The following is a 27,702-nucleotide window of genomic DNA, read 5'->3' on the forward strand; positions in this document are numbered from 1 at the left end:
ATCGAGTCTGCAATTCCATAAACAAAGCCTTAGAAGAGAAGCAATACTGCTCTGCAGCCTTTTTAGATGTCTCGCAGGCTTTTGATAAAGTCTGGCACACTGGCGTGCTATACAAAATAAGAAAAGTCCTTCCTCTCAACTATTTTCTAATCCTCAAGTCCTATCTCTCCGACCGCCATTTCCTTGTCAAAGTTAAAGATCAGTGCACTAACTTATATCCAATCAAAGCTGGAGTACCTCAGGGTAGTGTCCTTGGACCAGTTCTCTACCTACTCTACACAGCAGATCTTCCTACAAGCCAAAATATGATCACAGCCACATATGCAGATGACACAGCAATCATTGCAGCTCACTCAAACCCGTACATCGCCTCGCAACTGCTCCAGACAAATCTCGACAGAATAAATATCTGGTTACAAACATGGCGAATTAAAGTAAACGAAAGCAAGTCAGTACATATAACATTCACTAATCGAAAAGATACGTGCCCAACCGTCTCATCAAATAATCAAGTACTACAACAAAAGGATGATGTAAAATACCTAGGTATGCACTTGGACCGCAGATTAACGTGGAAGAAACACATATTCACGAAAAGAAAACAGTTGGGTCTGAAACTCAATAGAATGTACTGGCTGATAGGAAAAAGGTCACAACTGAGTTTGTACAATAAAATTTTAGTATACAAGGCAGTGATTAAGCCAATATGGAGCTATGGTATCCAACTGTGGGGATCTGCGTCGAGATCCAATATCGACATCCTGGAGAGATTACAATCGAAAACCTTGCGCATTATCACAAATGCACCGTGGTACATGCCCAATGAACAAATCAATCGTGATCTCCAAATGAAGACTGTCAAAGAAGAAATTGCCAGTTACGCCCAAAAATATGACATCCGACTACAAGAGCACCCCAACAGGCTAGCGAAGAACCTAATGAGACCCCAGGCAAACAGAAGACTAAAGCGCCACACTCCAAGCGATCTACGAACAAGATTTTCAATTTTTAATTTTCAAAAATATTTTATTTATTAGAGTTTTATTTATAGGGTTTTTTTTATTAATCACAAATAATTTTGTTAAGTACTAAAATTATGATTTTATAGGTTATTGTCACTGGACAGTCTCCTGCAAGTCTCTTTTAATTGTTAAACAATTTACTTACTGTAATCATTATTACAGATTGTAAATAAATGGGATGTTTAAAAAAAAAAGTGCCCATAACTTAATTTGAATTAAAATTAGTTTAGTTCCTTAAGTGAGATGTGTATTAAATTTTTTATTATCTTCAATTTTAGTAATAATAACTTTTTTGTAAAAGCTTATAGTTTTTGAGTTATACGTGAATAACAGCTTTAAAACATGTATTTTTTACAAAAAATTAAAATCTTTGATCTTTAATAACTCAAAAAGTATTGATATATGTTAACAACTTTATATACGTAACAAATTTAACTTATAATTTGTCCCTCTATCGATATTATTTTTAATAAAATAATTTTCACTCCCGAGAAGGGATGGCATCCACCCTCAGAGTAAAAGCGCAAGTTGGAATCATATCACCTTTGTTTCTTGAGGTATCCTCCAACTAGTCACCAATTTTCATGAAAATCGATGGAGGTTCAACGAAATCGGAGGTGAAAACCTTCAGTGACTGCACTAAAAAGGACCAAAATAAAGAAAATTAAAATCAAAAATATTGTTTTTGCATATTTATTTTAATAAATAACAATATTTATTACTCTAGAGTCTAATACGTTATATAGGGTGAACGGGTGTAAAGATCAAATAGATTTTTAAAATCATAATAATGTCTAGGATTTTCTTTCACTGTAAACTGCGAATTTATGTCTAAATATTTCACAGAATCGGGTTGTACTTCTGCCCAAATTATGTTTTGAAGTTCTCCATCCGACTTTGGAGTGGGATTTCTAAAATGTAGAAATAAGGCATATCATTAGGTGTTAAAACTTAATACATAATCTGTTAAATCCTGAATAAGGTGGCAATGAAATATTTGCTATTATTTTGTAAGTTGCCAATTGTCAGAATGACAAGATCCAATAATTTAATTTCATTACGTACACCTTCGAAAAGCATTTGTATTTTAGAAGAAGAATAAATGTAATACAGTAAAAATAAATCCATTTATTAGAACCACGACAATAATACAGTCCGCACAAGATATTTATACATATTTTTTGGTCCAATTCGAGCCGGATATTTTGAAAATCAATTGCAACGATCTATTGAAGAAGACGCCACAAGCGAAGTCTATAGTAGCAGTCAGTGGCCCAGTCAAGTAATGAACTATTTTAAAGAAATTATTACACAAAGAGGTGATATTCAATAAAATCAATTGCAACGATCTATTGAAGAAGAAGCCACAAGCGAAGTCTATAGTAGCAGTGAGTGGCCCAGTCAAGTAGTGAACTATTTTAGAGAAATTATTACACAAAGAGGTGATATTCAATCTGCAAACGAACTGGTCAACTATAAATTACAGTTCAAGAACGCTATTAAAATTATAACACGAAGATATCCTTTTAAACTATTTTCTGATCATATTACTGTAATTAAGGGTTTGCAGTTTTACATTATTTTTATTACCCTCTTTTTGCAACTTTACAACGATTATTTTGAAGTCATTTAGAATATTTATTTTTGAATATTTGTCAAATTGACATTTCGATTCCAGTTCCAGTTACTTAGAACTTGGAACTGATTTAATTTAACGTTGGTGTACATTTCTAGGTCAATATTGCATTTTTTCTATTATTTCAAAAACTGATACAAGTTTCAAGTAAAATACAATTATTTTTGATGAAATAATTTGTCCATTTACCTTTGCACAATAATTACACTTGGGATATTATTTCCATAAGTTCAAGTTTAAGTTTCAAGTTCAATATAAGTTCAATTTTAACAGGTCTATTTATACCTGTTTTCAATCAATTGCCAATTTACCATTTCTATATTACAAAGAACGATTATACGAGGATTAGGAGGTACGATATTACTTCTGTAACAATACAAATACAATTATTGTCAAAGGTCTATTTATACCTTTGTCAAACCATTGCTAGATTACAATTTCTACTTAGCCTATATTTTCATTTCGACTATTAATATGTCTATTAAACAATTAATAAGAAACAGAAATACATTGACTCAAGAACTAGCAATGTTAACTGAATTTGCTACAAATATAAATACCAATTTGCCTACTATTGCAGATGTAGGATACAGGTTACCTCATTACCATGATTTAAGACAAGAATTTAATCAACTCCAGAGAACTATAGAGGAGAAATGTGATGAGACAGATCTAGAGACTAATTATGAAACAAGAAAGTCATTTACAACATCATTTTTTGATGTTATGGCAATATTAATGAACTATATGATTAAAAATGCAATTAATGTTACTAATGGTACAATTTTCCCAGTTCAAATAAATCTTTTGACTATATAAAAAATAACTTTTTACCTAAAATAAAATCAAATATAAGCCATTCCAAAGATCAGTGTAGACTAGATAATTGTAAAAAATGTTAAAAAAACATAGTACATTGCTACACATTGATTCTCAAATTAAATCAACTATAAATGGAGAACCATCTATTAGTCAAACATATTTACTCGTTGAAAATAAGATTCCAGTTACACAAGTTTTGCTGCCTACTGTACCATTTCAAGTTAAGGATAAATACAACAATTTTCAAAAAGCTAGAGCAATTTTAGACAGTGGTGCACAATCAAATTAGTCACTGAGCATTTTTGCCAAAAAATCCATATTCCATTGATCAATAGACATATTCCAATTATCGGTATTAACCAATCTGAAAGCATTATTCATAAAAAAAGCAGCATCGGTATAATTTCAAGCAATAAACAATTTTCTACAATTTTGAACTCTAAAGTAATACCAAGTATTAGCACTGCTACTCGATCATAATATGTCTTAAACAATTCACTGTGGCACAGTGGCGGTTCGTACCACTTTAAGAAGGTAGTGCCACAACTCGGGCAGCCGCCAAAATTTTTAGTGACGGATTCACGATATTGTCAAAAAAAGGTATACTGACAACAAAAACTAAAAAAAAATATGCGCGGATACTTTTATCTTATGTACATATCTTAAGTTTATTGATCTGAGGTGCCAAGCAATTGTCCAACAATGATCAAAACAGTTCCGTAAATTAATTAATAATAAAAACCTCTTAACCTACCACCAGCATTTACTGCTGATAGTGCTTGAAAATTGTTATTACGATTTAGTCTCTATTAACCAATTTATAAAAATAATACTATTTCATTATTCACACACATGCACAAATTTTTGTAATGTCACTTTTAAAGTTTACGATATATGAAGTTCATTCTTCTATTTTTTGGTTGCAAAGTTTTCAATGACTTTATAATTAAAATTATCAATACAATTTACGAAATGCTTTTCTGCAGATAGCATACCTAAAGCACTAGGTTTCGATGTAAACATCGAAAAACAGCGTTCTGCTTCAGATGTTGATATAGGAATGGTAACTAAAATACTTAAAAGTTTAATAGTTTCTTCAAATGTGCTTTTTAAACCTCACAATAATCGTTTAAACCTTACAATAAAACCGATAGCGAAACAGCCCCAGAGGTAGTACTTAATTCGTCTCGCTAATACAGTACCTACTTCTAATTCAGTTTCAAACCGAGTTTTGCTTAAAAATTAAAATTGTCTCCATGGTTCATTAAGAAATGATTCGGAGAACTGATGCTTATAAGCAGAAAACTTCTCAGACATAAATAAATTAGAAGCAACTAAATGTCCGGAGAAGGTACACCTTTAAAAGATCTGGTACTTTGAATAATATGAACCTTTAAGTCGTTGTCTAATTCGGCGCTAAAATTGACCAGCTCCTTAAATATGCCTCTATTGTCTGAATTTTCTTTTTCGTCGTGACCTCTTAAAGCTAACTCGAAAGCTCCACAACACCTTATAACATTTGTAGTTTTTTTTTTCTAGCGAAAAACCACCAAAAAAATTTTTAAAATACTAATCTTTATTGTCAATTAATAAATTAAACTTAAGAAATAATCAAAATATTATCAAAATACCCACGATCATGATGCACTAAAAGTTTAATTATAAATACAAAAACTTTTTAACAGAAAATATACACAATTAAAGCGACAAACCAGCACATAAAGAAACTCAAAATAAATAGACCTGGCTTCATACCCTCGTGCCTGGCACAGAGATTCTAATGTTAAGGTATAGGCGGCACACATAGTGGAAGCGGGTTCCTGCTTACGGGCAAACCGCGCGGATCTCGCGCGCGGGTATGGTAACACAGTGAAGACGGGTAAAAGCGAGAGAGATCGTTCACATTTGGCACTTGGCAGTTGCGTCTACTGTCTACTACTTGTAGCAAAAGGTCGTCTTCCGATGACGATATAATTGCTTTGGAATTCTGTTTTGACTAAACTGAAAAGAAAGAGAGTTGGTGTACATCCTATTAATTGAGAAAGATTAATTTATGGAGAATATCATCATCTATTTCAAAAATTAAAAGATAATGAACGATTCTTCCAGTATATGAGAATGACTCAAGAGACTTTTAAATATATTTTGGAGAAAGTGGAGTATCGTTAAAACCAATATTAAACGCTCAAACTTACAGTCAACCAACAGAATATCGAAAGAGTTGAGCAATATACATATCTGGGTACGAATTTAAATAGCCAATGGGACTACTCAACAGAAATTAAACAGCGAATAATAAAAGCGAAAGCAGTATACTTTAGAATGAGACCCATTTTCAATGAGTCGACAACGATGTCGAGACATATCATTAAAAACAAAATACTGTCTGTTGAAATGCTACATATTCACAGTTCTGCTCTACTGAATGAAAACGTGGACACTAACTGTTGCATCTGTGAATCGGCTCGAAGCTTTCGAAATGTGGTGTTATAGGCGCATCTTACGTATATCCTGGGTTGACCGAATTACTAATGTGGAAGTCCTGCGTAGAATGGGGAAAGAGTGTGAAATTCTCATAACCATCAAAACAAAAAAATTAGAATATCTAGGACATGTAATGAGAAATCAAGGACGTTACGGCCTTCTCCAACTGATTCTCCAAGAGAAGGTAAATGGTAAAAGCTGACCGGGAAGAAGACGCATTTCCTGGCTTCAAAATTTACGAAAGTGGTATAACACCACTACCACTGAACTGTTCCGCGCTGCGGTAAACAAAGTCAAGATAGCCATGATGATCGCCAACATCCGGAACGGATAGGCACTTTAATAAGAAGGAGTATCGTTTAATTAAAAACTGGTGTAATTTACATAAGCAGGCTATCCTTCCGGAAGAAAGGCTTGTTATAACATTGAGGTAAGTAGTTTTGTTGTAAATTTATTTTTTAAGTACTTATTTAGCAATAGTTAATACTGGAATGATTTTAGAAATACCTAAATCACACAAAATTACGGTATCACTAAGATTGACTTCATTACTTTTGTTTATTATAATGTACAATTTATAAAATTAATCCATGGAGAACTATTAATTCTTATTATAAAAGAGGGAATAAACTAAATTCTCATTCGAGTAAACATTAAAACCGCGCGGAAAAAAACTAAATTCTCATTCTAGCAAAAGCGGTCAGGCGGGTTGAAACGGTTGGCCCGCGCGGACCTGCTTTGACTATGTTCGTGTACATTTAAAGACGTGCATTCTTTTTGAAAACGTTTAAAAGCGGGTCCGCGCGGTTTAACCGTAAGCGGAAACCGCCTCCACTGTGTGCGCCGACATACTAATAGTCCAATATAGCTCTTTCTCTGTCACTTACATATAATGCTCGTAAAATATTTCTCTCTTTACTCGTGCCAGTACTTACTTCGGCGCGAAGGAGATTCTCCTGTCGAATACTCTCCGCTGTCGGCAGGGATTGTATTGCGCCCATAGTTGCCATATTTTATATAATTTATGAAGATAAAAAGAAATACACACAAAAAAATTAATAGGAATTAAAAAGTTTTGAAGATAAAAAATATGTTATTGATAGTTAGCAAGGTAGTGCCATGGCTCTATGGCACTACCTCACGGGCCCCAACTGCTGTGGCACATTCCTGAAAATATTGAATTGTTAGCTCCATCTTTCTATGAGCCAGGATGCAGAGATATACTAATTGGAGCTAGTGAATTTTGGTTTTTGCTATCAGAAGGCCAAATAAAATTAGGGAAAAACTTACCAATTTTACAAAATACAATGCTATGTTGGACAGTAGCAGGCTTAGCACCAATATCAAAACCCATTTCAAGTCAATGCATTTTCAATTTTTCTGTTATTGAAAGTTGAGATGAGCAATTAAAAAGGTTTGGGGAATTAGAAAAAATTCCTGAAAGAAACTTTCTATCACAAGATGATATTGAATGTGAACAATTATTTTTAAATACTACATCTAGAGCTCACAATGGACAATTCATTGTTAAATTGCCATTTAAATATCCTCCAGAAATATTAGGCAATTCCTTTGATACGTCGGTAAAACGCTTCTATTCTCTCGAAAAAAGACTCACAACCAATCCAAAGTTAAAATACTTATACAAGCAATTTATTGATGGATATCAAGAATTTGGTCAATTATTCCATGTTAAAAGGACTATTGATACACAATTACAAACCTATTACTTCCCTCATTATACTCTATACCAAGGATCCAGTCTCACTACTAAACTAAGAATAGTTTCGATGGAAGCTGTACAACTACTAGTGGTGTGTTTCTTAATGATATACAATATGTGGGTCCTAAGATCCAAAGTAGTATATTTCCTATTTTAATCAAATTTAGACAATACGTTTACGCAGTTTCAGCAGATGTCATTAAAATATATGGACAAATTCAAATGCACCCTGAACATCAACCACTACAAAGAATTATCTGGAGAGATGATCCAGAGAGAGAGCTTCAGGTTTTGCAGTTAAACACAGTCATATATGGCACTTCAGCTGCTCCATATCTAGGCATACGATGTTTAAATCAGTTAGGTATTGATCATTCAAATAAATACCCACTTGCTTCCAAAACTGTTTTAAAGGACTTCTATTTAAACGATCTATTAACTGGTGCCAATGACTTTCAAACACTTAAACTTTTGTGTCAACAAATTTGTTCTATTTTAAATTCGGGCCATTTTCAACTTCGAAAGCGGATTTCTAATTCACAGTCTTTGTTAAATGAACTTGCAGACAACAATGTTTCCAACTCAATTCTCATGTTAGGAAAATGAATCATCTAAAACTTTAGGAATTCAATGGCTTAGTCAACCAGATTTGTTTATTACACCTTCAGACTATGCTACAAAAAGAACAATTATTCTATCTTATATTTCCAAAATTTATGATCGATTAAAATTGCTTAGTTCATGTATATCAACAAAGCAAGAATTATTATTCAAGAGTTATGCTCTAAAAAATTACTATGGGATGAACATATTCCTAAAAACTTGTGGAAAACTTGGCATGAATTTTATGTTCAATTACAAAACCTTAACAAACTACAAAAGATTTCTATAAATAAAGGAACTCTTAATGCAAGTAAACTCAATAGTGTTACAATGAAACTTAATATATCAGCCCAAATTGAGTCATTTCATGATATTATTCACATTCTAAATACCAATAAACAATTACCAAAACATTATAAAATACGTTCATTGCAATTTTTTATTGATGAGGTTGGTGTCTTCCGTGTAGGAGGCAGGTTACGTTTTACTTTGCTTAACTTTGACATAAAACATCCAAAATTATTATGTTCAAAGCATCCATTATCACACCTCATAATTAACCACAAACAAAATACACTCTTACATGCAGGAACTCAATCACTTTTGTCTTCTATTAGACGAAACTATTGGATAAGAGGAGCAAAAAATCTAGCTAAGTTTATAAAAGACTATATGATATGCTTTAAGGAAAAGCCTACTCTCTGTACAGCACTCATGTCTAACTTACCTGACAAACGCGTTTTGCAATCATTTCCCTTTCAGCATAGTGGTATAGACTATGCTGGTCCATTTTCAATTGCAGAGAGAAAGGGAAGAGGTAAACTAATTACCAAATGCTATATATGTGTTTTTGTATGTTTTTCAACCAAGTCAATACATCTTGAATTAGTTTCAAATTTAACGAGTGAAAATGTTGTGGCATATTTACGTAGATTTATTTCAATACGAGGTATGCCTTCAAATATATACTCAGATAATGGTACTACTTTTATAGGTGCCTACAAAAACTTAAGGAATCAGGTCAATTTTTACAACAACATCGAGGTGTTGTTTTAGATTTTGCAGCAAATCAGGGTTTCATCTGGCATTTCATACCTCCATACTCTCCCAATTTTGGTGGCCTATGGGAGGCTGCTGTCAAAAGTACAAAATTTCATTTTAATAGAATTTTGAAAGATGCAATATTGACATATGAAGAGTTTAATACACTATTAATTTAAATTAAAGGAATATTAAATTGCAGGCCTTTATTTGCATTATCCAATGATCCTCATGACCTAAATCCTCTAACTCCTTCACATTTTCTTATTGGACGGATCATCACAGACCCTCCTGATGCTGATTTTCAAGAAGTTCCATCTAACCGACTATCTAGACTTCAATTTGTGCAACAACTGAAGCAACAATAATTCTGGAATCGGTTTTCAAAAGACAACGTCACCCAACTACACAAGCAGTATAAATGGAACGAACCTGCATCTCCAATAATGGTGGACAGTCTTGTCCTCATCAAGAATAATCAGTTACCGTCTTTCCGATGGAACATTGGACGAGTGTTAAAATTTTTTCCTGGAAAAGACAATATCTCTAGGGTAGCGGAAGTTTGGACGTCCAATGGTGTTTTAAAACGATTTATTAGAGACCTCTGTTTACTACCATTACAGGACTCACATGTGTAATGTAGTTGATTTTGTTGTGTTTTATATTACAGTAATATTATTATTATTTGAAGGTGGCAATGAAATATTTGCTATTATTTTGTAAGTTGCCGATTGTCAGAATGACAAGATCCAATAATTTAATTTCATTACGTACACCTTCGAAAAGCATTTGTATTTTAGAAGAAGAATAAATGTAATACAGTAAAAATAAATCCATTTATTAGAACCACGACAATAATACAGTCCACACAAGATATTTATACATTAGGTCTGTTCCTTTGTATTTAAGTGTAACAGTTTCAATTGTAGTTGGGTGTCATTTGAGTGAAGACTAAAACACTGGCCATGGCCCATGAGTGTCAAACGAAAATCATCGGTGTGCCACTAAACAAAGGAGCGATCTAGTTGTAGTTCAGTGTAGTCAATCTTCTAGTTATAATCCAGGGAAATAAGGTAAAAATAGACGATGTTCGGGTCACTGACCCAGCCAGTTGCAATGGGTATTTGGGTACTAAATATAGTTACATATTATCATTTAATATTATGAATACAAAAATACCGGTCACAGTTCGGAAACCTATTATAATAGTTATTAACAATTAAGGGACAAAAATGGCAGTTTTTCGTTTAAATCGCTACAGCTAAAAATTGTCTCATAGACCAGGACTAATCTGTAAAAAAACGGGTATTTTTGGATGTGAGAGGTGGCATTCGGATTTTTGCAGATGAAGTTAGGTGACACCTTCAGTAATAATAATTGACTTATGCTCCTTCTCAAATATGCCCGCAAGATTAATAAAAAAATTAAAATATTTAAAAATTTCGAAAAACATCGTTTTTTTCTGCTTTCTTTGCTTATAACTTTAAAACTGTTCGTTTTGGAACAAAGTCGTACAGAAATAAAATAATGATAATTGAATTTTGTATGATATAAGTCTGATCAAAAATGTCTTAAGGTATTACCTTTTCTGCAATATAGCAATAAATACAAAATAAGTGGGCAAAATACGCCTGTTGTTATTCAATGTTTCTTAACCACTTTGGTGGCACTTATAACCTTAGTAATTCGCTTAGAAAATTCTTATAACTTACATAAATGGTCTACCAAATTTAATTAAAATCGACCTAATATATTTTGCATAATAAATTTGCAATATAAATGTTTTTAAAAAAGTTCATATTTTTTAAAATCTTTCTGAACAAAAAGTAGACCATTTAGAAGTTGTCTAATTTTTTTTACATATTATTATAAAGAGATGCTTTACCTATCTAATACACTTTACAGAATTGAAATCGGATTATTTAAGAGGCCTCAGCAATGTTTTAAATTATAAACAATTTTTTGGCTTATAAACAAATAGCTTTGTTTAATAATAAAAAAATTAAATTTTAGCAATGCAAATAATTAAAACCGGTATAATTGGACTTAAACTTTCAAAGGCTTTCAGCAGAATTGCTGTTTTATTTTTTAATCAAAAGTTATTCTCGTTCAAAAATTGCAATTTTTCGATTTTTTGAATGTTCCACCGCGTTTATCTCGAAAACTATGCATCCTACAAAAAAACTTGTAGGAACATTTTTTGCTTAAAATTACCCAAGAAATGCAAAAAAATGTTTTATTTTGCGAAAAATCGATGTTATGTATTTCCTCAAGTTCGTTGTTTATAACAATCTTATCGACATCCGGATTCCGGATCAACTGTTACCGAAAAAATTCGTGTTCTACGGGTCAAAATACATAAAAAAACTTGGGTAAGTCCATCTAAATAAAGAAGCCCGTAGCGCCCCCTCCTGGACACAGCACTAATTTGTTTATAAGCCAAAAAATTGTTTATAACTTTAAAACATTGCTGAGGCTGCTTAAATAATCCGATTTCAATTCTGTAAAGTGCATTAAGTAGGTGGAGTGCTTCTTTATACGCAAAAAAATTGACAAATCTTTGTATGTTCTAGTTTTTGTTGTGCAAGATTTAAAAAATTTTTAATTTTTTAAAAAAAGTTTATGTTGCAAAATTATTATGCAAAATCTAGTAAGTCAATTTTAATGAAATTTGGTGGACGGTTTTAGCACATTATAAAAATTTTCTAAGCGAATTAGGAAGGTTCCAAGTGTAACCTAAGTGACGGAAAAACATTTAATAAAGACAGGCTTGTTTTGCCCCCTTATTTTATATTTATTGCTATTTTGCAGCAAGGGTGTTAAATGAAGACATTTTTAACCAATTATATCTAATAGAAAATTTAATTATCTTTGTTTTATTTCTATACGACTTTGTTCCAAAATGAATCGTTTTAAAGTTATAAGCAAAGAAAGTAGAAAAAAAAAACGAAATTTTTTGAAATTTTTAAATATTTTATTTTTTTATTAATGTTCCGGGCATATTTGAGAAGGAGCATAAGTCAATTATTATTAACGAAGTTATCACCTAACTTTATCCGCAAAAATCCGAATGCCACCTCTCACATCCAACTAAAAACAGATCCTTCCTGGTTTATAAGTTAATATATTATTTTAGAGTATTCATATTTTAGTAGATGGGCAAAGGTTTAAAATGGCAGATTTTGAATTTTATTCTGATCATTTGTTGCTTCGGAAATTGCAAAAAAGGGCTAAAATTTCGAAAATAAAAAGTTGCTATAATTTTTGCAAAAATAAATCTAGGGCTTTGATTTTGCGCTAAAAGTTGGGTCAAGTGGTGTGCTTTTAATGCACAAAAATTTTCAAAGACGATTCATCAATTAGTTTAAATATTAAATTTGTTTATTCCACAAATATTTTTTTCAATGTTATTGCTCAGAAAATAATAACGATACATAGATTCTGGTTAATACGTTGTACCTACATGCTGAGCGAACGCGGCTTTAGTCCCATAGCAACGCTCAATACAAACAAAAACTTGGGCCGACGCGGTGTAAAATTGATTTGATTGTCATAATTTTCTTCGCTTGATTAAAACGGCATAATATTTAGCCATCCTTTTAATTCTACCCCAAACGAGCAGATACCTACACCGAATAGTGATTCTAGGTCTGCTCACCGTGGCTGTTCCAACCGATTAGAAATACAGTCCGCTCTCAACCCCAAGAAATTAAAAAAGAACAGCCCGTTTCATGGTCATCTTCGAACCGAATTCCCAGTCCATTAGACTACGAAGGGGATACCCAGTTATCACCACGTCAGGTAAACTCAGAGCGAAGAATACAGGTCAGTTCCTCATATTGTATAACTTTAATTTGCATTAGCGTGAGATACACATTTTTTAAAGTCAATGGATGACAGTGGGTTCCTGACATATATTTTAACTGAAAAATAATCGTCAAATTTAAATAAAGCCTTTTTTACCCATTTTGAGCTTATACTTAAGCTTTTCAAGCCTACCATTGGCGTGGATAACATAATTTTAAAGTTACTTACTCGTTTAAACATTCATTTGCCTCACCATAGGCGCAACCAAATTCTTTAAAAATAATTAAAATATCTAATTTTGCCTTACCATAGGCGCGACCAAGTTCATTTAAAACTAATTAAAATATTTTAAATATTATTTTGCCTTCCCATAGGCGCAGCCAAACGCTTTTAAAGCTAATTAAAATATTTTAATTTTATTTTGCCTCACCATAGGCGCAACTAAATTATTTTAAAGTTAATTAAAATATTTTACATTTAGTTTGCCTCACCATAGGCGCACCCAAACGCTTTTAAAGCTAATTAAAATATTTAATTTTATTTTGCCTCACCATAGGCGCAACCAAATTATTTTAAATTAATTAAAATATTTTAAATTTAGTTTGCCTCACCATAGGCGCACCCAAACGCTTTTAAAGCTAATTAAAATATTTAAATTTTATTTTGCCTCACCATAGGCGCAACCAACCTCCTTTAAAATTGATTAAAGTATTTTAATTCATTTTGCCTCGCCATAGGCGCAACCAAACTTTCCCAAGGTTAGTAAAAATATTTTAATTTTAATTCCAAACCATTCTAATAAAAACTGTAATATTAAATTAACATTTGATTGCCATTGGCGTACCTGATTTGTATAAACAGGGTCATCAAGTTATATATTACGACTTAACGCTTACTGTTTAACGTTTTTAAATTAGTCAAACCATGGCAGAAGAAGACGTTAAAGATAAGCTTAAATATTTAGTAGCTCGTCGTGGTATAATTAAAGCCTCCTTAACCAGATTTGATAACTTTGTAAAAAAATGCGTTACTCCGTTATCATGCACCAGTCGTATTGACTTACAAATTCGTTTGGATACTCTAAAAAATCTTCCTCTAGAATTTGAAAAAATACAAGGTGATATTGAACAGCTTTGCTTAACAAGTGATCTTCCTGAAATTAATCTTCAAGAAGATGAAAGAAATGAATTCGAAACCAGATATTATGCCTCTATGGCCAAAGCAAAATTCATTCTTGAGCCCCCAACTCCACCATTAGCACAGCCTTCTTCAATCACTCCTCCTAATCATCATGTAAATACCTATTTACCCCCAATTCCTTTACCTGAATTTCAAGGAAGCTATGAAACTTGGGTAACCTATAAACAAACCTTTGAAGCATTAATCGATAAAAATTCTAATATTCAGAATATTGAAAAATTCTATTATCTCAAAGGTAGTTTAAAAGGCGAAGCAGCTCAAATCATAATGTCCCTTTCTGCTACTGCAGAAAACTACGATGTCGCTTGGAAATTACTAACTGAGCGCTACGAGAACAAGAAAGCCATTACTCATGCTCATATCAAGTCCATTGTTGAATTAAGCCTTGTTAAGAATGAATCATCTCACGCTCTAAGAAAATTTGCAGACACGTTTATAAATCACTACAAATCATTAGAGAACCTAGGAGAAAAAGTCTCCGAATGGAATGCTATTTTGATTTACCTTTTAACCTCAAAACTAGATTTAACCTCTCGTAAAGAATGGGAAAAGGTTACCAAAAATATTCAATCACCTACTATTAGTCAATTCACTGAATTTTTAAATGATAGATGTAAATTTTTGGAGTCTATTGAATGTAAGCTAAACTCAAGGGGAAATGATAAAAGATACGATCAAATTCCTAAACAGTCATTTAAATCGAATAGCCATTCACTTTTAGCTCAAAACAAAAATAAATGTCCTTTATGTGCCGACAACCATTTCATTTATTCTTGCACCAAGTTTCATAGCATGTCTGTACCTGATCGATTTTCTGAGGCCAAAAAGGCTTTTTTATGTACCAACTGTTTACGATCTTCTCATAAATCTAGTGAATGCAAATCTACCCACCTTTGTAAAACCTGCCAGGGTAAACATCACAGCCTATTGCATAGAAATAAAGTCATCAGTAGCACGAGTGAAACCTCGCCAACCCACAATTTTAATGGTTCTGCATCCACCTCGCAAAATGCAATTCTCCAACCAAATAATTCCACATCTTCCCAATCCTCTTGTAACTTGCACTCAACCAATCAAAGCCCTAATTCGTTTATATTTTTATCAACCGCCGTTGTGAAAACACTTAACAAAAATCGTCAACCTATACTAACCAGAGCAGTTCTAGATAGTGGTAGTCAATCCAACTTTATAACGCAGGAACTTTTTGAAAAATTAAATCTTACTTTCGAACATGTTGACTTGCCAATCTCGGGAATTAATTTATCAACTACTTCCTTAACCAAAAGAGTCAATTTAGAAGTAAAATCCTTAAACGGTGATTATACATTTAAAATGCCTGCTCTTGTTATCGATCGTATTACCGATTTAACGCCTCAACATTATATCAACACTACTCATTTAAATATACCTGACAATATTGTTCTTGCTGATCCCAATTTTTATGACCCCTCTGAAGTACATATTCTCATAGGAGCAGGATTGTTTTTTAATATCTTAAGCTCAGGTCAAATCAGGGGTAATAAAAATCAACCAATTTTGCAACAAACCAAATTGGGATGGATTGTTAGCGGTCCCGTCCCTCCGAGTGCTTATTCTTTGAACACAACTATTGACTCTTGCTTATTAACATCTTCTAATGACCAGCTCCAATCTAGCATTGAAAACTTCTGGAAAATAGAAGAAAACTATAACTTGTCTTCTTCTTCTAAGTATACTCAGGAAGAGGAAGAGTGTGAAAATTACTTCAAATCTACCACAATACGTGACAACACGGGTCGTTTTCAAGTGCGCCTGCCCACTAAACCTCAAATTACTCAACTTGGTGAATCTTATAATTCCGCTGTAAAACGATTTTTGTCAATCGAAAGGAAACTTCAAAGAAACCCTTTGCTAAATAAAGCATATAACGATTTTATGTCAGAATACATCACTTTGGGACATATGTCTCCCATTGGTCTACAGACGGACAAATCGAGTTCGACAATATCTTATTATTTACCACATCATGCTGTCGAGAAGCAAGAAAGTTTAACTACCAAAACCCGTATCGTGTTTGACGCATCATCTCCCACCTCAACAGGGTTATCCTTGAACAATGTACTCAAGATAGGACCTACTGTACAAAGCGATCTATTTTCTATAATACTGCGTTTTAGACAACATAATTTTGTTTTAACAAGCGATATTGAGAAAATGTATCGCCAAATACTGATTGATCCTGAACAACGTAATCTTCAACGCATAATATGGCGAAATACTCCTACGGAAACACTTTCCACTTATCAGCTAAATACCGTAACTTACGGCATGGCATGTTCATCCTACCTATCAACAAGGTGTCTCAAAGAAATATCAATTTTGGTAAAGGACGATTTTCCAATTGAAAGTAACATATTAGAACTCGATACTTATGTTGACGATGTAGTGACTGGTGCCTCCACCGAGGAGGAATTAATCTTAATTCGTAAAAATCTAACCTCCATTTTAGGTTCATTTGGTTTCGTTTTACGGAAATTTGTCTCCAATAGTGACGCTATATTGCCCAATCTAAAGTTAGAAAACTCTAACGCTGAATATATTATATCAGACTCACCCAATAATAAGGCTCTTGGCATATCTTGGAACTCTCAAGCCGATTCGTTTAATTTTAAATCTAAAATAAAACCTCCTTCAACTCTAGTAACAAAAAGAACGATTTTATCAACCATTTCATCAATTTTTGATCCTCTGGGGTTCCTTGGACCCATGATTATCCAAGTAAAAGTTTTAATGCAAAAATTATGGATCCTTAAAATTGCATGGGACGATCCGGTTCCCTCAGAGATTTATAAGACTTGGAAACATTTTATCGATAATCTTTCACTTGTAAATGCATATAATATTCCAAGACAAGTTGTTTCAAAAAATTCCTCAAACTTTGAGCTTCATGGGTTTTCAGATAGTTCGATTAACGCATATGGCGCTTGCATCTACATAAGATCCGTTAGTCCACAAGGCTATATACTCAGCAATTTACTCTGCGCTAAATCACGCGTAGCTCCTTTAAAGGCGATTTCATTACCTCGACTTGAGCTTTGTGGCGCTCTTGTTCTTGCTCGTCTTGCTAAAAAGATAACTGATCTTTTGGATTTCAATATTCAAAGAACTTACCTTTATACCGACTCCACAATTGTTTTAAATTGGTTATCTCTTGAACCTCGTATTTTAAAAACCTTTGTCTGTAACCGTGTATCAGAGATACAACAATTATCAAGCATTGACAATTGGTATCATACACGCTCCGATTCTAATCCCGCTGATATCTTATCCAGAGGAGCCACTCCCACTGATTTACATAATTCTGAATTATGGTGGCATGGGCCCACGTTCTTATCTCAACCAAATGAGACCTGGTCCACAGCTAATCACGTTTCTAACTTTACAAAAAATTTAGATCAGGATTTACCAGAAATAAATCCAAAATCTATTATATTGTCCACCCAGGAAATCAAATCTGATGCAGTTTCCCTTCTTATCGAAAGATTCTCCAGCTATTCTAAGCTCATCAATGTAACCGCATATTGTCTAAGATTTATATCAAACCTCAAGTTTGCCAAAGAGTCTCGAATGTTTGGTGATCTGACCGATCATGAAATCGAAAAGGGAAAAATACTTCTTATAAAACACATTCAATCTCGCAATTTTCTTGAAGATATTCAAATTCTAAAAAAGCAAGGTCAAGTGATGCCTTCCAGTAAACTTAGCTCCTTGCATGTTTTTATCGACAAAAATGATATTATAAGAGTTGGTGGAAGACTGCGAAATGCCGATCTGCAATACTTTTCCAAACACCCGATTTTACTTCCGGACAAATCCCACTTTACTGAACTCATTATTTCCCAAGAGCATAAACGAAACCTTCATTCAGGAGCTCAAGCAACGTTATCATTTGTTCGTCAAAAATTGTGGCCCCTGAATGGAAGAAATGCCGTTCGAAAGGTTTTACATAAATGCATTCCTTGTTTTAAGTCCAGCCCTAAAACTATCAAAAACCTAATGGGAGATTTACCCCCTTCTCGCATCACTATGTCTCATCCCTTTACCCGCTCTGGCGTAGACTATGCTGGACCCTTTCTCTTGAGAGAATCAAAGTTTCGTAATCGTCGCTTGAGTAAAGCATATATTTGTGTGTTCGTGTGCATGGCTACAAAAGCGGTGCACATCGAGCTAGCTAGCGAATTAACCTCTGAATGTTTCATTAGTGTTCTAAGGCGTTTTACTTCTAGACGCGGGTTTTGCACTGATATTTATTCTGATAACGGTAGTAATTTTGTTGGAGCCAACAACGAGCTACTAAAGATTCATGATATTTTAACAAATTCCAATATTAAAAACTTCTCCCAAGAAAGCAAAATTAATTGGCACTTCATTCCCCCAAAATCTCCTCATTTTGGCGGTATATGGGAAAGTGCTGTAAAGTCAATAAAAACTCATTTACGTAGAATCCTAACTGATACTAATCCATTGTCTTACGAGGAATTGTATACCTTGTTGGTGCAAATTGAAGGAGTACTGAACTCCCGGCCTCTGTTTTCTCTGAGCAATGATCCTAACGATATGGAAGCCTTGACGCCCGGACATTTTTTAATTGGTCATCCTATAAACATGGTCTCTGATCTAAAGTTAGAAGGATCCATAAACCGATTATCCCGCTACCAGCACTTGCAGCTCATGCTCCAGCACTTCTGGTCTAGATGGAAAACAGAATACCTACATACACTACAGCAACGCTACAAATGGCGCTTTGAGAAAGACACACCCAATCTGCTAGGCAATATGGTTCTTCTAAAAGACGAACATTCTCCTGTATATCAATGGACTCGAGGCCGTATTTGTGAACTTCATCCTGGCAAGGACGGTGTTGTGCGCGTTGTTAGTGTATTAACGTTAAATGGAATAGTTAAACGCAGTGTAACTAAAGTTTGTCCTCTACCCATCGAAATGGACACTGACACTCTCTAATAACTAAATTATATCAAATGAACTTTTTTATTCATTTTATTCATTTTTGTTTCCTTTGTAAACGTACCTTGTTTTTTATGCTTATAACCAATTTGTTCTATTTATTTTATAGTTGATATGCATAGCCTCAGCCAAGACTTTGTCCCATCTATTATTTTAATAACTTAATGTATTTAAATAATCCAAGATTATTTCAAGGGCGGCGGTATGGTTAATACGTTGTCCCTACATGCTGAGCGAACGCGGCTTTAGTCCCATAGCAACGCTCAATACAAACAAAAACTTGGGCCGACGCGGTGTAAAATTGATTTGATTGTCATAATTTTCTTCGCTTGATTAAAACGGCATAATATTTAGCCATCCTTTTAATTCTACCCCAAACGAGCAGATACCTACACCGAATAGTGATTCTAGGTCTGCTCACCGTGGCTGTTCCAACCGATTAGAAATACAGTCCGCTCTCAACCCCAAGAAATTAAAAAAGAGAACAGCCCGTTTCAGATTCTGCTGCTATAACATGAAAGAAGCAAACTTATATTTTCAATATGTTAAAAAAAATGAAAAATCTCATTTTTGCAATTGCAAAAACATTTTACATGCAATTGCACTTGCAAAAACATAAAGTATAGTAATTTTTGGCTTATAAATAATTTGAATAACCTTATTAATACTATAGACTAAATCCACTTGGTAATTCGAAAACGAATATTTTTACACGAATTTTCACAAAAAAATAATTTAACCTAGATCAATTAGAGTAAAAATTAGCCACTTTTTTATTTAATTTACAGCTACTTTAGTAGTTAATTTATTAAAGCTTTAAACATGAAGTTCTAACGAAATCGGCTCGGGGACGGTAGAGACAGGATTATAAAATCCATGCACTCAAAAAATGAAATTTATTATTCAAACACATACTGTGTTTAATATCTCTGAAACTTGTTGATGGTTTTAGATCACTATTTTTTAAATTTGTATGTACTCGTAGAATACGTTATGTACATATTATGTCCCTTCTAACATTACAAAAGGGAGGAACCCCCCTTAACAGATTAGGACCGATGCTCAGGTATTTTTAAAGGGTCGATTAAAATTGCATAAAAATCAGTGAAGGCGTCTCGGAGGAGTATGGCAACTAACACTGACAGGAGAATTTTATAGAAACAAAGTAATTGTGAATTAAATAGAAAAAAATTAACTAACTTTGACCCTAATAATTGACCAAGGCGAATTTTTTATTTGGAAATTCATGTAAAAGTACTAGATTTTTTTAATGTTGAAAATAGAAGTTTTCTTTCATATAGTTCCCATATAATCGCTATATGATTATTATTTTCTGCATTATAAGGACTACTTGACTCAACTTTTCGGGCAATATCAAAATCCTAAGTTCATTTTTGCAAAAGTTGTAGCAAATTTTTGATTTTCCAAATTTTAGCATTATTTTGCAATTTCCGAAGCAATAAAATGATCGGACCATAATTAAAAAACTGTTATTTTAAACTAGTGCTTCTCTCCTAAAAGATGAATAATCCAAATAATATATTTAATTGCTCTATTTTTACCTGTAGCGATTTAAATAAACGGAAAAACTGCCATTTTTTACCCTTATTTTTTAATAACTATTAGGATATGCCTCCGAACTGGTACCGGAATTTTTGTATTTACAGACATTTGGCTGGGTCCGTGTCCAGACAAAAACCTTATGGTTCTATAAGGTTCTATTCTATATGGTTATATTTTCCTGGACAATTACGCTCTTAAAGCGATAACAAGTCAGGTTATTTTGGTTAGGTTAGAAACAACAAAATAAAAAATTTAATTAAATTGAAGCTTTTTGAAGTGTTTAGATTTAAATTAAACTGAAAAGGAAAATATATTTTTTGGTAAACAAACATATGTGACAGCTAGACTGTAGTCAAAAACGGTTGGATGATACTGCTCAAGACGAGTGTAGTTATCCACCACCCTCTCAGAAGTAGGTATAGATTAAACTCCACTAGTATTACACTTTTCTTGCTACACTTCTTCAAAGAAACGAGTTGTACGAAACGAGTATACCACTACAGCTAACAAAGAAACGCCTTGGTGCAGCACTTCTACACTTTTCCACAACTAGTGCTACACCTAAAAACAAAGGAACAGACCTATTAAACGTAGTTATTCTAACGGATCCTTGCACATGCATGAAATTTTTCTAGAATTCCCTGTTTTACTCAAAGAAACTAGTATCGCAAAATAAAGCCGCTTTTCCAGAGAAACCACAATAAGTTAAACCAGGATAAACAATACTTTGATCCTTGTTTATTATGAATTTTGACGGTTTATCATTTTCATTAACATTGGCAGATTTGTTGTGCTTAAAAATGGTTTTTCATATCCTTTAAACTTTTAGTCTTTGTTTGTATATTTCTTTGTAACTTTTATTTTAATAGTTATTTATGATATAAGTGTTAAAAGTACACGTTTAAGGCACGCATGTGAAAGTTTGCAGAATGAGCGATAGCGAGTTCTGCAATTCACATGAGTGCCTTAAAAATGTACTTTTTAACACGCATATCATACAATATTTTTTCTACAAACGTAATTACAGGACAATATCTACAAAAACTTTTACTTGAACTTGACTGACATTCCATTTTTATATTTTTTTGACATTACATCAAAATTGTCTATACGGTCAATACGAACTGCAGTGCCTTAAAATTTTTTTAAAGCACTAGTGCCTTAAAGTAGCATTTTTAACGCTCGTATGGAGTGCTAAAAATTGCATTTTTAACACGGTTGTAGAAAAAACATATTTATATTATGTTATTACAACGACTGGCTCTTGCTCTCGTATTTAATTACTTCCTGTAATTATTAATTTTTAGGCTAATCAAACAAGGATATTTTTTGACTCACAAATTGTCAGTATACTGTATACTACATGAGTCTGGCTATAGCTTTGTCGACCGGAAACTTATTTGTTTATTTTCGAGTTTACTTTTTAACTTTTTGTTTTTTTTTTGTTAAATTAATTATTACAGTTTCATAATATGGAACTATATATTATATATCTTTATATTATTAATAGCCATAAACATACAACCCATACAATTATCAAAAATGGCAGAGCGACAGGTGCTGATGAAATCCGAAGTGAAATATACAAGCTTATAAAAAATGATAGCAATGTTTTAGAGGCTGTAACTTCATTTTTCAATACCATTTATATCAGCGGACACCTACCTAGTGGTTGGTCCAATTCATTGTTCATAGCTCTAACTAATAAGAAAAAACCAGTGCTGATTATATAACCATCAGTTTGTTAAGTCATTTATTGAAAATTTTTCTCAAGGTAATACGTCATGACTGTATCTACAATAAATTCTAGGAATACCTAAATGACACACAGTTTGGTGTCCGTAACTGGTTTAGAGCGAAAGGGGCACTGTTTGGGATAAAGGTACTTGCTCAAAAATGTCTTGATATAATCTGTAGACATATCTTGTTGTTTTATTGACTGTATTTGATATGCGGATGACACAGTACTCCTAACTTCTACTCGAGAAGATCTGCAAACACTACTTGATAGTGTCGTTGAGAGCTATGTATAACCCTTAAACGCCCAAGGGTGGGTAAAAAATGTCCACCTAATGCGTATTCCCTTGTAACATATTTATTACGTATGTAAAAAATTTTTAAAAATTATTTATTGTTAAAAAGACAGCCCTTTATCGAATGTTAATTTGGTTCTACCGATATTTATGATAATAAAAGTAGCATTTTGAATTAAATATGGGTGGGTGGGCATAAAAAGTACACCTTTGCAAAACCTGTTACTGAAGGTTTCTATATAATTTCTCGTTGGTAGGAAGATAATCCATATAATTATCGACGTATAATTACATAATCTACATAATTATCCGCCAATGGCAAGGTTGAAAGGAAGAATGTGGAGAAAATCGACAAATCTGAATTACTGGCTTTTACTGATTTGTTAATTTTGATATACATTGTAATTTTGTTGTAAGGTTTGTAAATTGTTTATATTAATATTTTAGAAGATGCTGTGTTTATTAAGCATAAGATTCTTAAGTTTAATCCATTTCCAACAACTCTCAATAAATATATTAGCTATTTTCGAGGTGGACACCTTTTACCCACCCTTGGGCGTACATGGAACCTAAAAAAGGTTGGGCGTTTAAGGGATAAAGAAGCAGGTCTTGATCTGAACATACGGAAAATCAAAATACTCGTAATAAGTAAACAACAGAATATAAAATCGTCTATATACGTAAATAATATCAAATTTGAGCAAGTTGGTCACATTGTTTACCTTTGATATCAGTTAAATTATAACGCAAAGAGTCACGGTGAAACTAGATCCAGGATGGAGAAGGCTAGAGCCGCTTTTAGAAGGATGTCCAAAGTATTACCTACAGAGACCTAAAATTGGCATTTAGAATCCGTCTACTTCGCTGATACGTGTTCTCGGTCTTATTTTATAATGTCACGTCTTGGACTGTGAATAAAATGGATCTAAATCGCCTGAGGCTTTCGGAATTTTAAGTTTCTTAGGTGGAGAAGATTCGAAACTCCACAATACTAGAACGTCTCAGCAAGACTACTGAGATTATAGAAAACATCAAGAAGATAAATCTGGAGTATTTCGGACATGTAATGAGAAGTCTCAAATATAGCAGGAAAACGCAATCCAGAACGAAGAAGAAATTTATGGTTGAAGGACTTGCGAGATTGGTATTGTGTTGATACAAGCATATTATTTAGGGTGAAAGTGAATGAAATTAAGATAGCTATGATGATAACCAACGTTCTGAAAGAACGTGGTACATGAAGAAGAATTATTGACAGTCGGTATAATGTTCAAGCTATTTAGTGTTGAGTCCATCAATCTTCTTAATATTTAGAAAATATCAAAACTTTTCAATAACATAACTTTATAAAATATGTCCAACGGTATAATAGCTATTTTCTAATAATTGCATTGACCGTACATTTTTTTTTTTTAATTTTTTTTTTTAATTTTGCAACAGATTGTTACTGATTTTTATTTGACTTTATTATGTTGTATTTATATTGACGATTTGTATAATTTTAGTAAATTGTATTTGTTATTGTTTTTATTTATGATTCTTGTAAGCTTTGTCTATAAAATTGTTAAATTTTTTCAAGACAATAAAGCATATTTCTATTCTATTCTATTCTATTCTACATGCCGACGTACGTTTCATTTAATGGTTTGATTTAACTTGTTTGCAATCAATCATTCATGACGTTTGTGCAAAGATCCATTGGAACAACTGTATTTAAGTTTATATGTATAATGCAGTCTAAAACATCTGTAAAAAATAATTTAAAACTTTTTTATCCCGAAAAAAATGTTCACCCCGAATTTCTTAAAAGCTTCATTCCAAACATTAACATTTACTTGAAAATATTTTCCGATTTTGCCACACTTACCAGGTCATCAGCATATATGTCAGCTTTGACACGTATACTTGTTAAAACTTATACACCCCAACCCTAGTTTGGTCTACATTACCCCTGAATTGTTTTGCAATTTCATCCATTAGAGTGATGAATAACAAAGGACTCGGAGCACCACCTTGTCTTACACCTGTCCTTATATAGAATTATAGAAATGAGCGGTTGTTCGTTCTTACATTATTACGTGTACATTTATATAGTTCTTTCACTCTAACTTTTCCCATGCGTCACGATTCATTTTCAAACAAGTTGAATAAAAAAATAAAGTGAAACTTACGTTGATGTGTGGTTTTGATACGTAGTACTGTCAGAGTGTCTGTGAGCAACTACTTGTTAGTTAAAAAGAGACCTAGTATAAATATTAGTTCGTAAATAATTTCGTGCATGGGAAAAGGTAGAGTGGAAGTACTTTAATACTCTTTATTGCTTGGATTAGCTTCGGTTTCACATTTCTACGGTTTAATATTTACCAGATCTTGTTACGTGACGTACCATCAAATGCTTTTTCCAGATCCACAAAACAGAGAAACAACTTACTGTGCTCTAGAGCTTTTTCTGGAGGGGTAAATTTTAATAGATACATAATATACTGAATGCCAACTTGAGACAAACAGCTATTTCCTTCACAACTTATTCAGTTAAAGACTATACGCTTAGTACAAATACATCACTTAAGAAAAAGGCACTCTGTCGAAATAGTCGTGGTGCAAATAATTGGAATACATTTTGTGGATCATTTCGCATTTTTGCTACATATTATAGATCGGACGGTTGGTGCAAATGTCAAATTTAACACTTACTCAACCATACAATTTGACTAAGTGACTAAGTTGACCATCATCTATTTTTTTTTAATAATTTTTGGAAAATATCCATACTTACTGGTATTTAATAAAATTTGTCCACCATTTTAGTAAAGGTTTTCGAAAGATTTCATTAACTGGACCAAGTGATATTCCGTCCCACAAATACCATAGTTCTGTTCCATGTGGTACTCCTAAAATAATACTATGAATCAAAAAATCATAGACGGCAGAAATGAGAAGAATCATATGAGACACATTGAGAAACCTAATAAGGAGTGATAAGATCAGAACAAAATGTAATATTGTAACGTTACAAACGTCACATATTTGCTATTTAATTTTTAATTAATTATTTTATTGTATTTTCTTTAATATTTCATTAATAATTATCTTCTGTATTTGTTTTAACTTGTTTTCCCGTTAAAAACCTGTTTGGCGCCCTCTTTCGTTATCCTATTTCTTATCTCTCTTTTCGTCTAACATCTAATTCATACTAAACATACTTCATAATCTTACATTCCAGCATCTGATCTAATCTTGTGTTCCATGATCGTTATTTCAAATTTCATGATCTATGTTGTATGTTTCGCTGACATGACAGTGACACTTCATCCCCGCTCGCTGACACAAACGGAAAGTGAAAGGGAAGACTTATTCCTTAAAAAGGTATGAAATTTGAATATTAGCTTTATTTATTCATCAAACCATGTTATTCTCTTGGGATAAGTTTTTAAACATCACTGTACAAATTTTCCTAAGCATGTATTCATTTGTTATAATCATTTTTTCCTATACCTAACTTTCCATGTCTACGAGCACATGGTCAGTTCTAAATACCTGTTTCTTTTTTAACTTACATATTATATGCACTTGTAAATCAGATAATTTAGCTAGTAATCGTCAGTATTAGGGCTTATCGTACCGTGCCAAAATCTCAATACCGGTATTTGGTATTTAAAATTTCAAATACCGGGATCCCGGTATTAAAACCGGTATTATGAATAAAAAATATACACGTTATATTTATACTGTCGTCAGTTGTTATATCGATTTGTTATTAAATAATATATGAAACCTGTTATATCTTGTTTTGAAATGAGTAGATGTTGTTTATTATAACATTATGTACACCGAGAGAACAATTTCTTTTCTCCTAAAACGCCGATTTCTTTGAGCAAAATTTCTTAAAAATAAACATATCCTATTAACTTAAACATACCCGTTCACACATAAAGAAACGAGTTTTTTAAACACAACTCAATAATTTCTTACAGATAATTTCTTCAATACTAAGAAATGCATTATCGGTTACATTTAATTTTCTTATCCTAAAGTTTTTATTTCTTAAATTGAAAACTACAAATATTTTGCAGTATAAGAAATATAATCCATATTTATATTTGTGAACAAGAAATTTTCTTGCAATCAAATAAATATTTTAAACCACAAGAAATAATTCTTCAGAAATACCCTCTGTAGTAACTGTGGTTATAAAATAAAAACTTTGTCATTAATGCCGAAATATTACTTGCAAAGAGATTTTCTTCCACAAAAGAATTGCGCAGATTAACTATTTATGATTTAGTCGTCAGTGTTTGTCAAGATGGCGTGATATGTTCATGTTCATATAGATGGATGTTGGATTTATTGGTGTACTTTAAAAATTAACGGATATTTTGAAGGTACGTACATTATATTATATAGGTATTAGGTAAATAAAAGTAAATTGAGTAATTTAAGATGTAATAATAATATTGTTGCGTATCCGATTGGTTAAAAAAAAAACATAATAGTATTTTTATATGCTTTTTAGGTATAATGATGGACGACTCTGAAATAAAGGAGCTTATTATTCTAACTGGGAAATATGCCACAATTTAAAGCTGGGACAGAATGATATAATATATAGCTTCAGAACAATATTAAGAAAGGAGTTATTAACCAACTGCGGGGCCTTCCAAAAATGGTAGAACTTCATACATGTAAGTACCTTTTTAAAAATGTGTATACTTATGTATCAACTATAATAGGTTTCTTGAATGTATCGTCTTCTATAAAAATATA

General features: G+C 32.7%; 1 protein-coding gene across 2 annotated transcripts in view; it reads right to left on the reverse strand.

Moving 5' to 3' along the window:
* Positions 1 to 1,699: 1,699 nt before the first annotated feature.
* The window catches only part of LOC126890541 (juvenile hormone esterase-like), a 163,786-nt gene continuing 137,783 nt past the window's right edge, over positions 1,700 to 27,702 (reverse strand). For both annotated transcript variants that reach the window (XM_050659549.1, XM_050659548.1), the window contains 2 exons: positions 25,715 to 25,829; positions 1,700 to 1,933 (listed from right to left, as the gene is read on the reverse strand). In XM_050659549.1, the coding sequence (XP_050515506.1) occupies positions 1,753 to 1,933; positions 25,715 to 25,829 (296 nt within the window). In that variant the 3' untranslated portion in view covers positions 1,700 to 1,752. The remainder of the gene's footprint in view (positions 1,934 to 25,714; positions 25,830 to 27,702) is intronic.

Source organism: Diabrotica virgifera, chromosome 8, assembly GCF_917563875.1.
Source record: "Diabrotica virgifera virgifera chromosome 8, PGI_DIABVI_V3a".
Lineage (NCBI taxonomy): Eukaryota > Metazoa > Arthropoda > Insecta > Coleoptera > Chrysomelidae > Diabrotica > Diabrotica virgifera.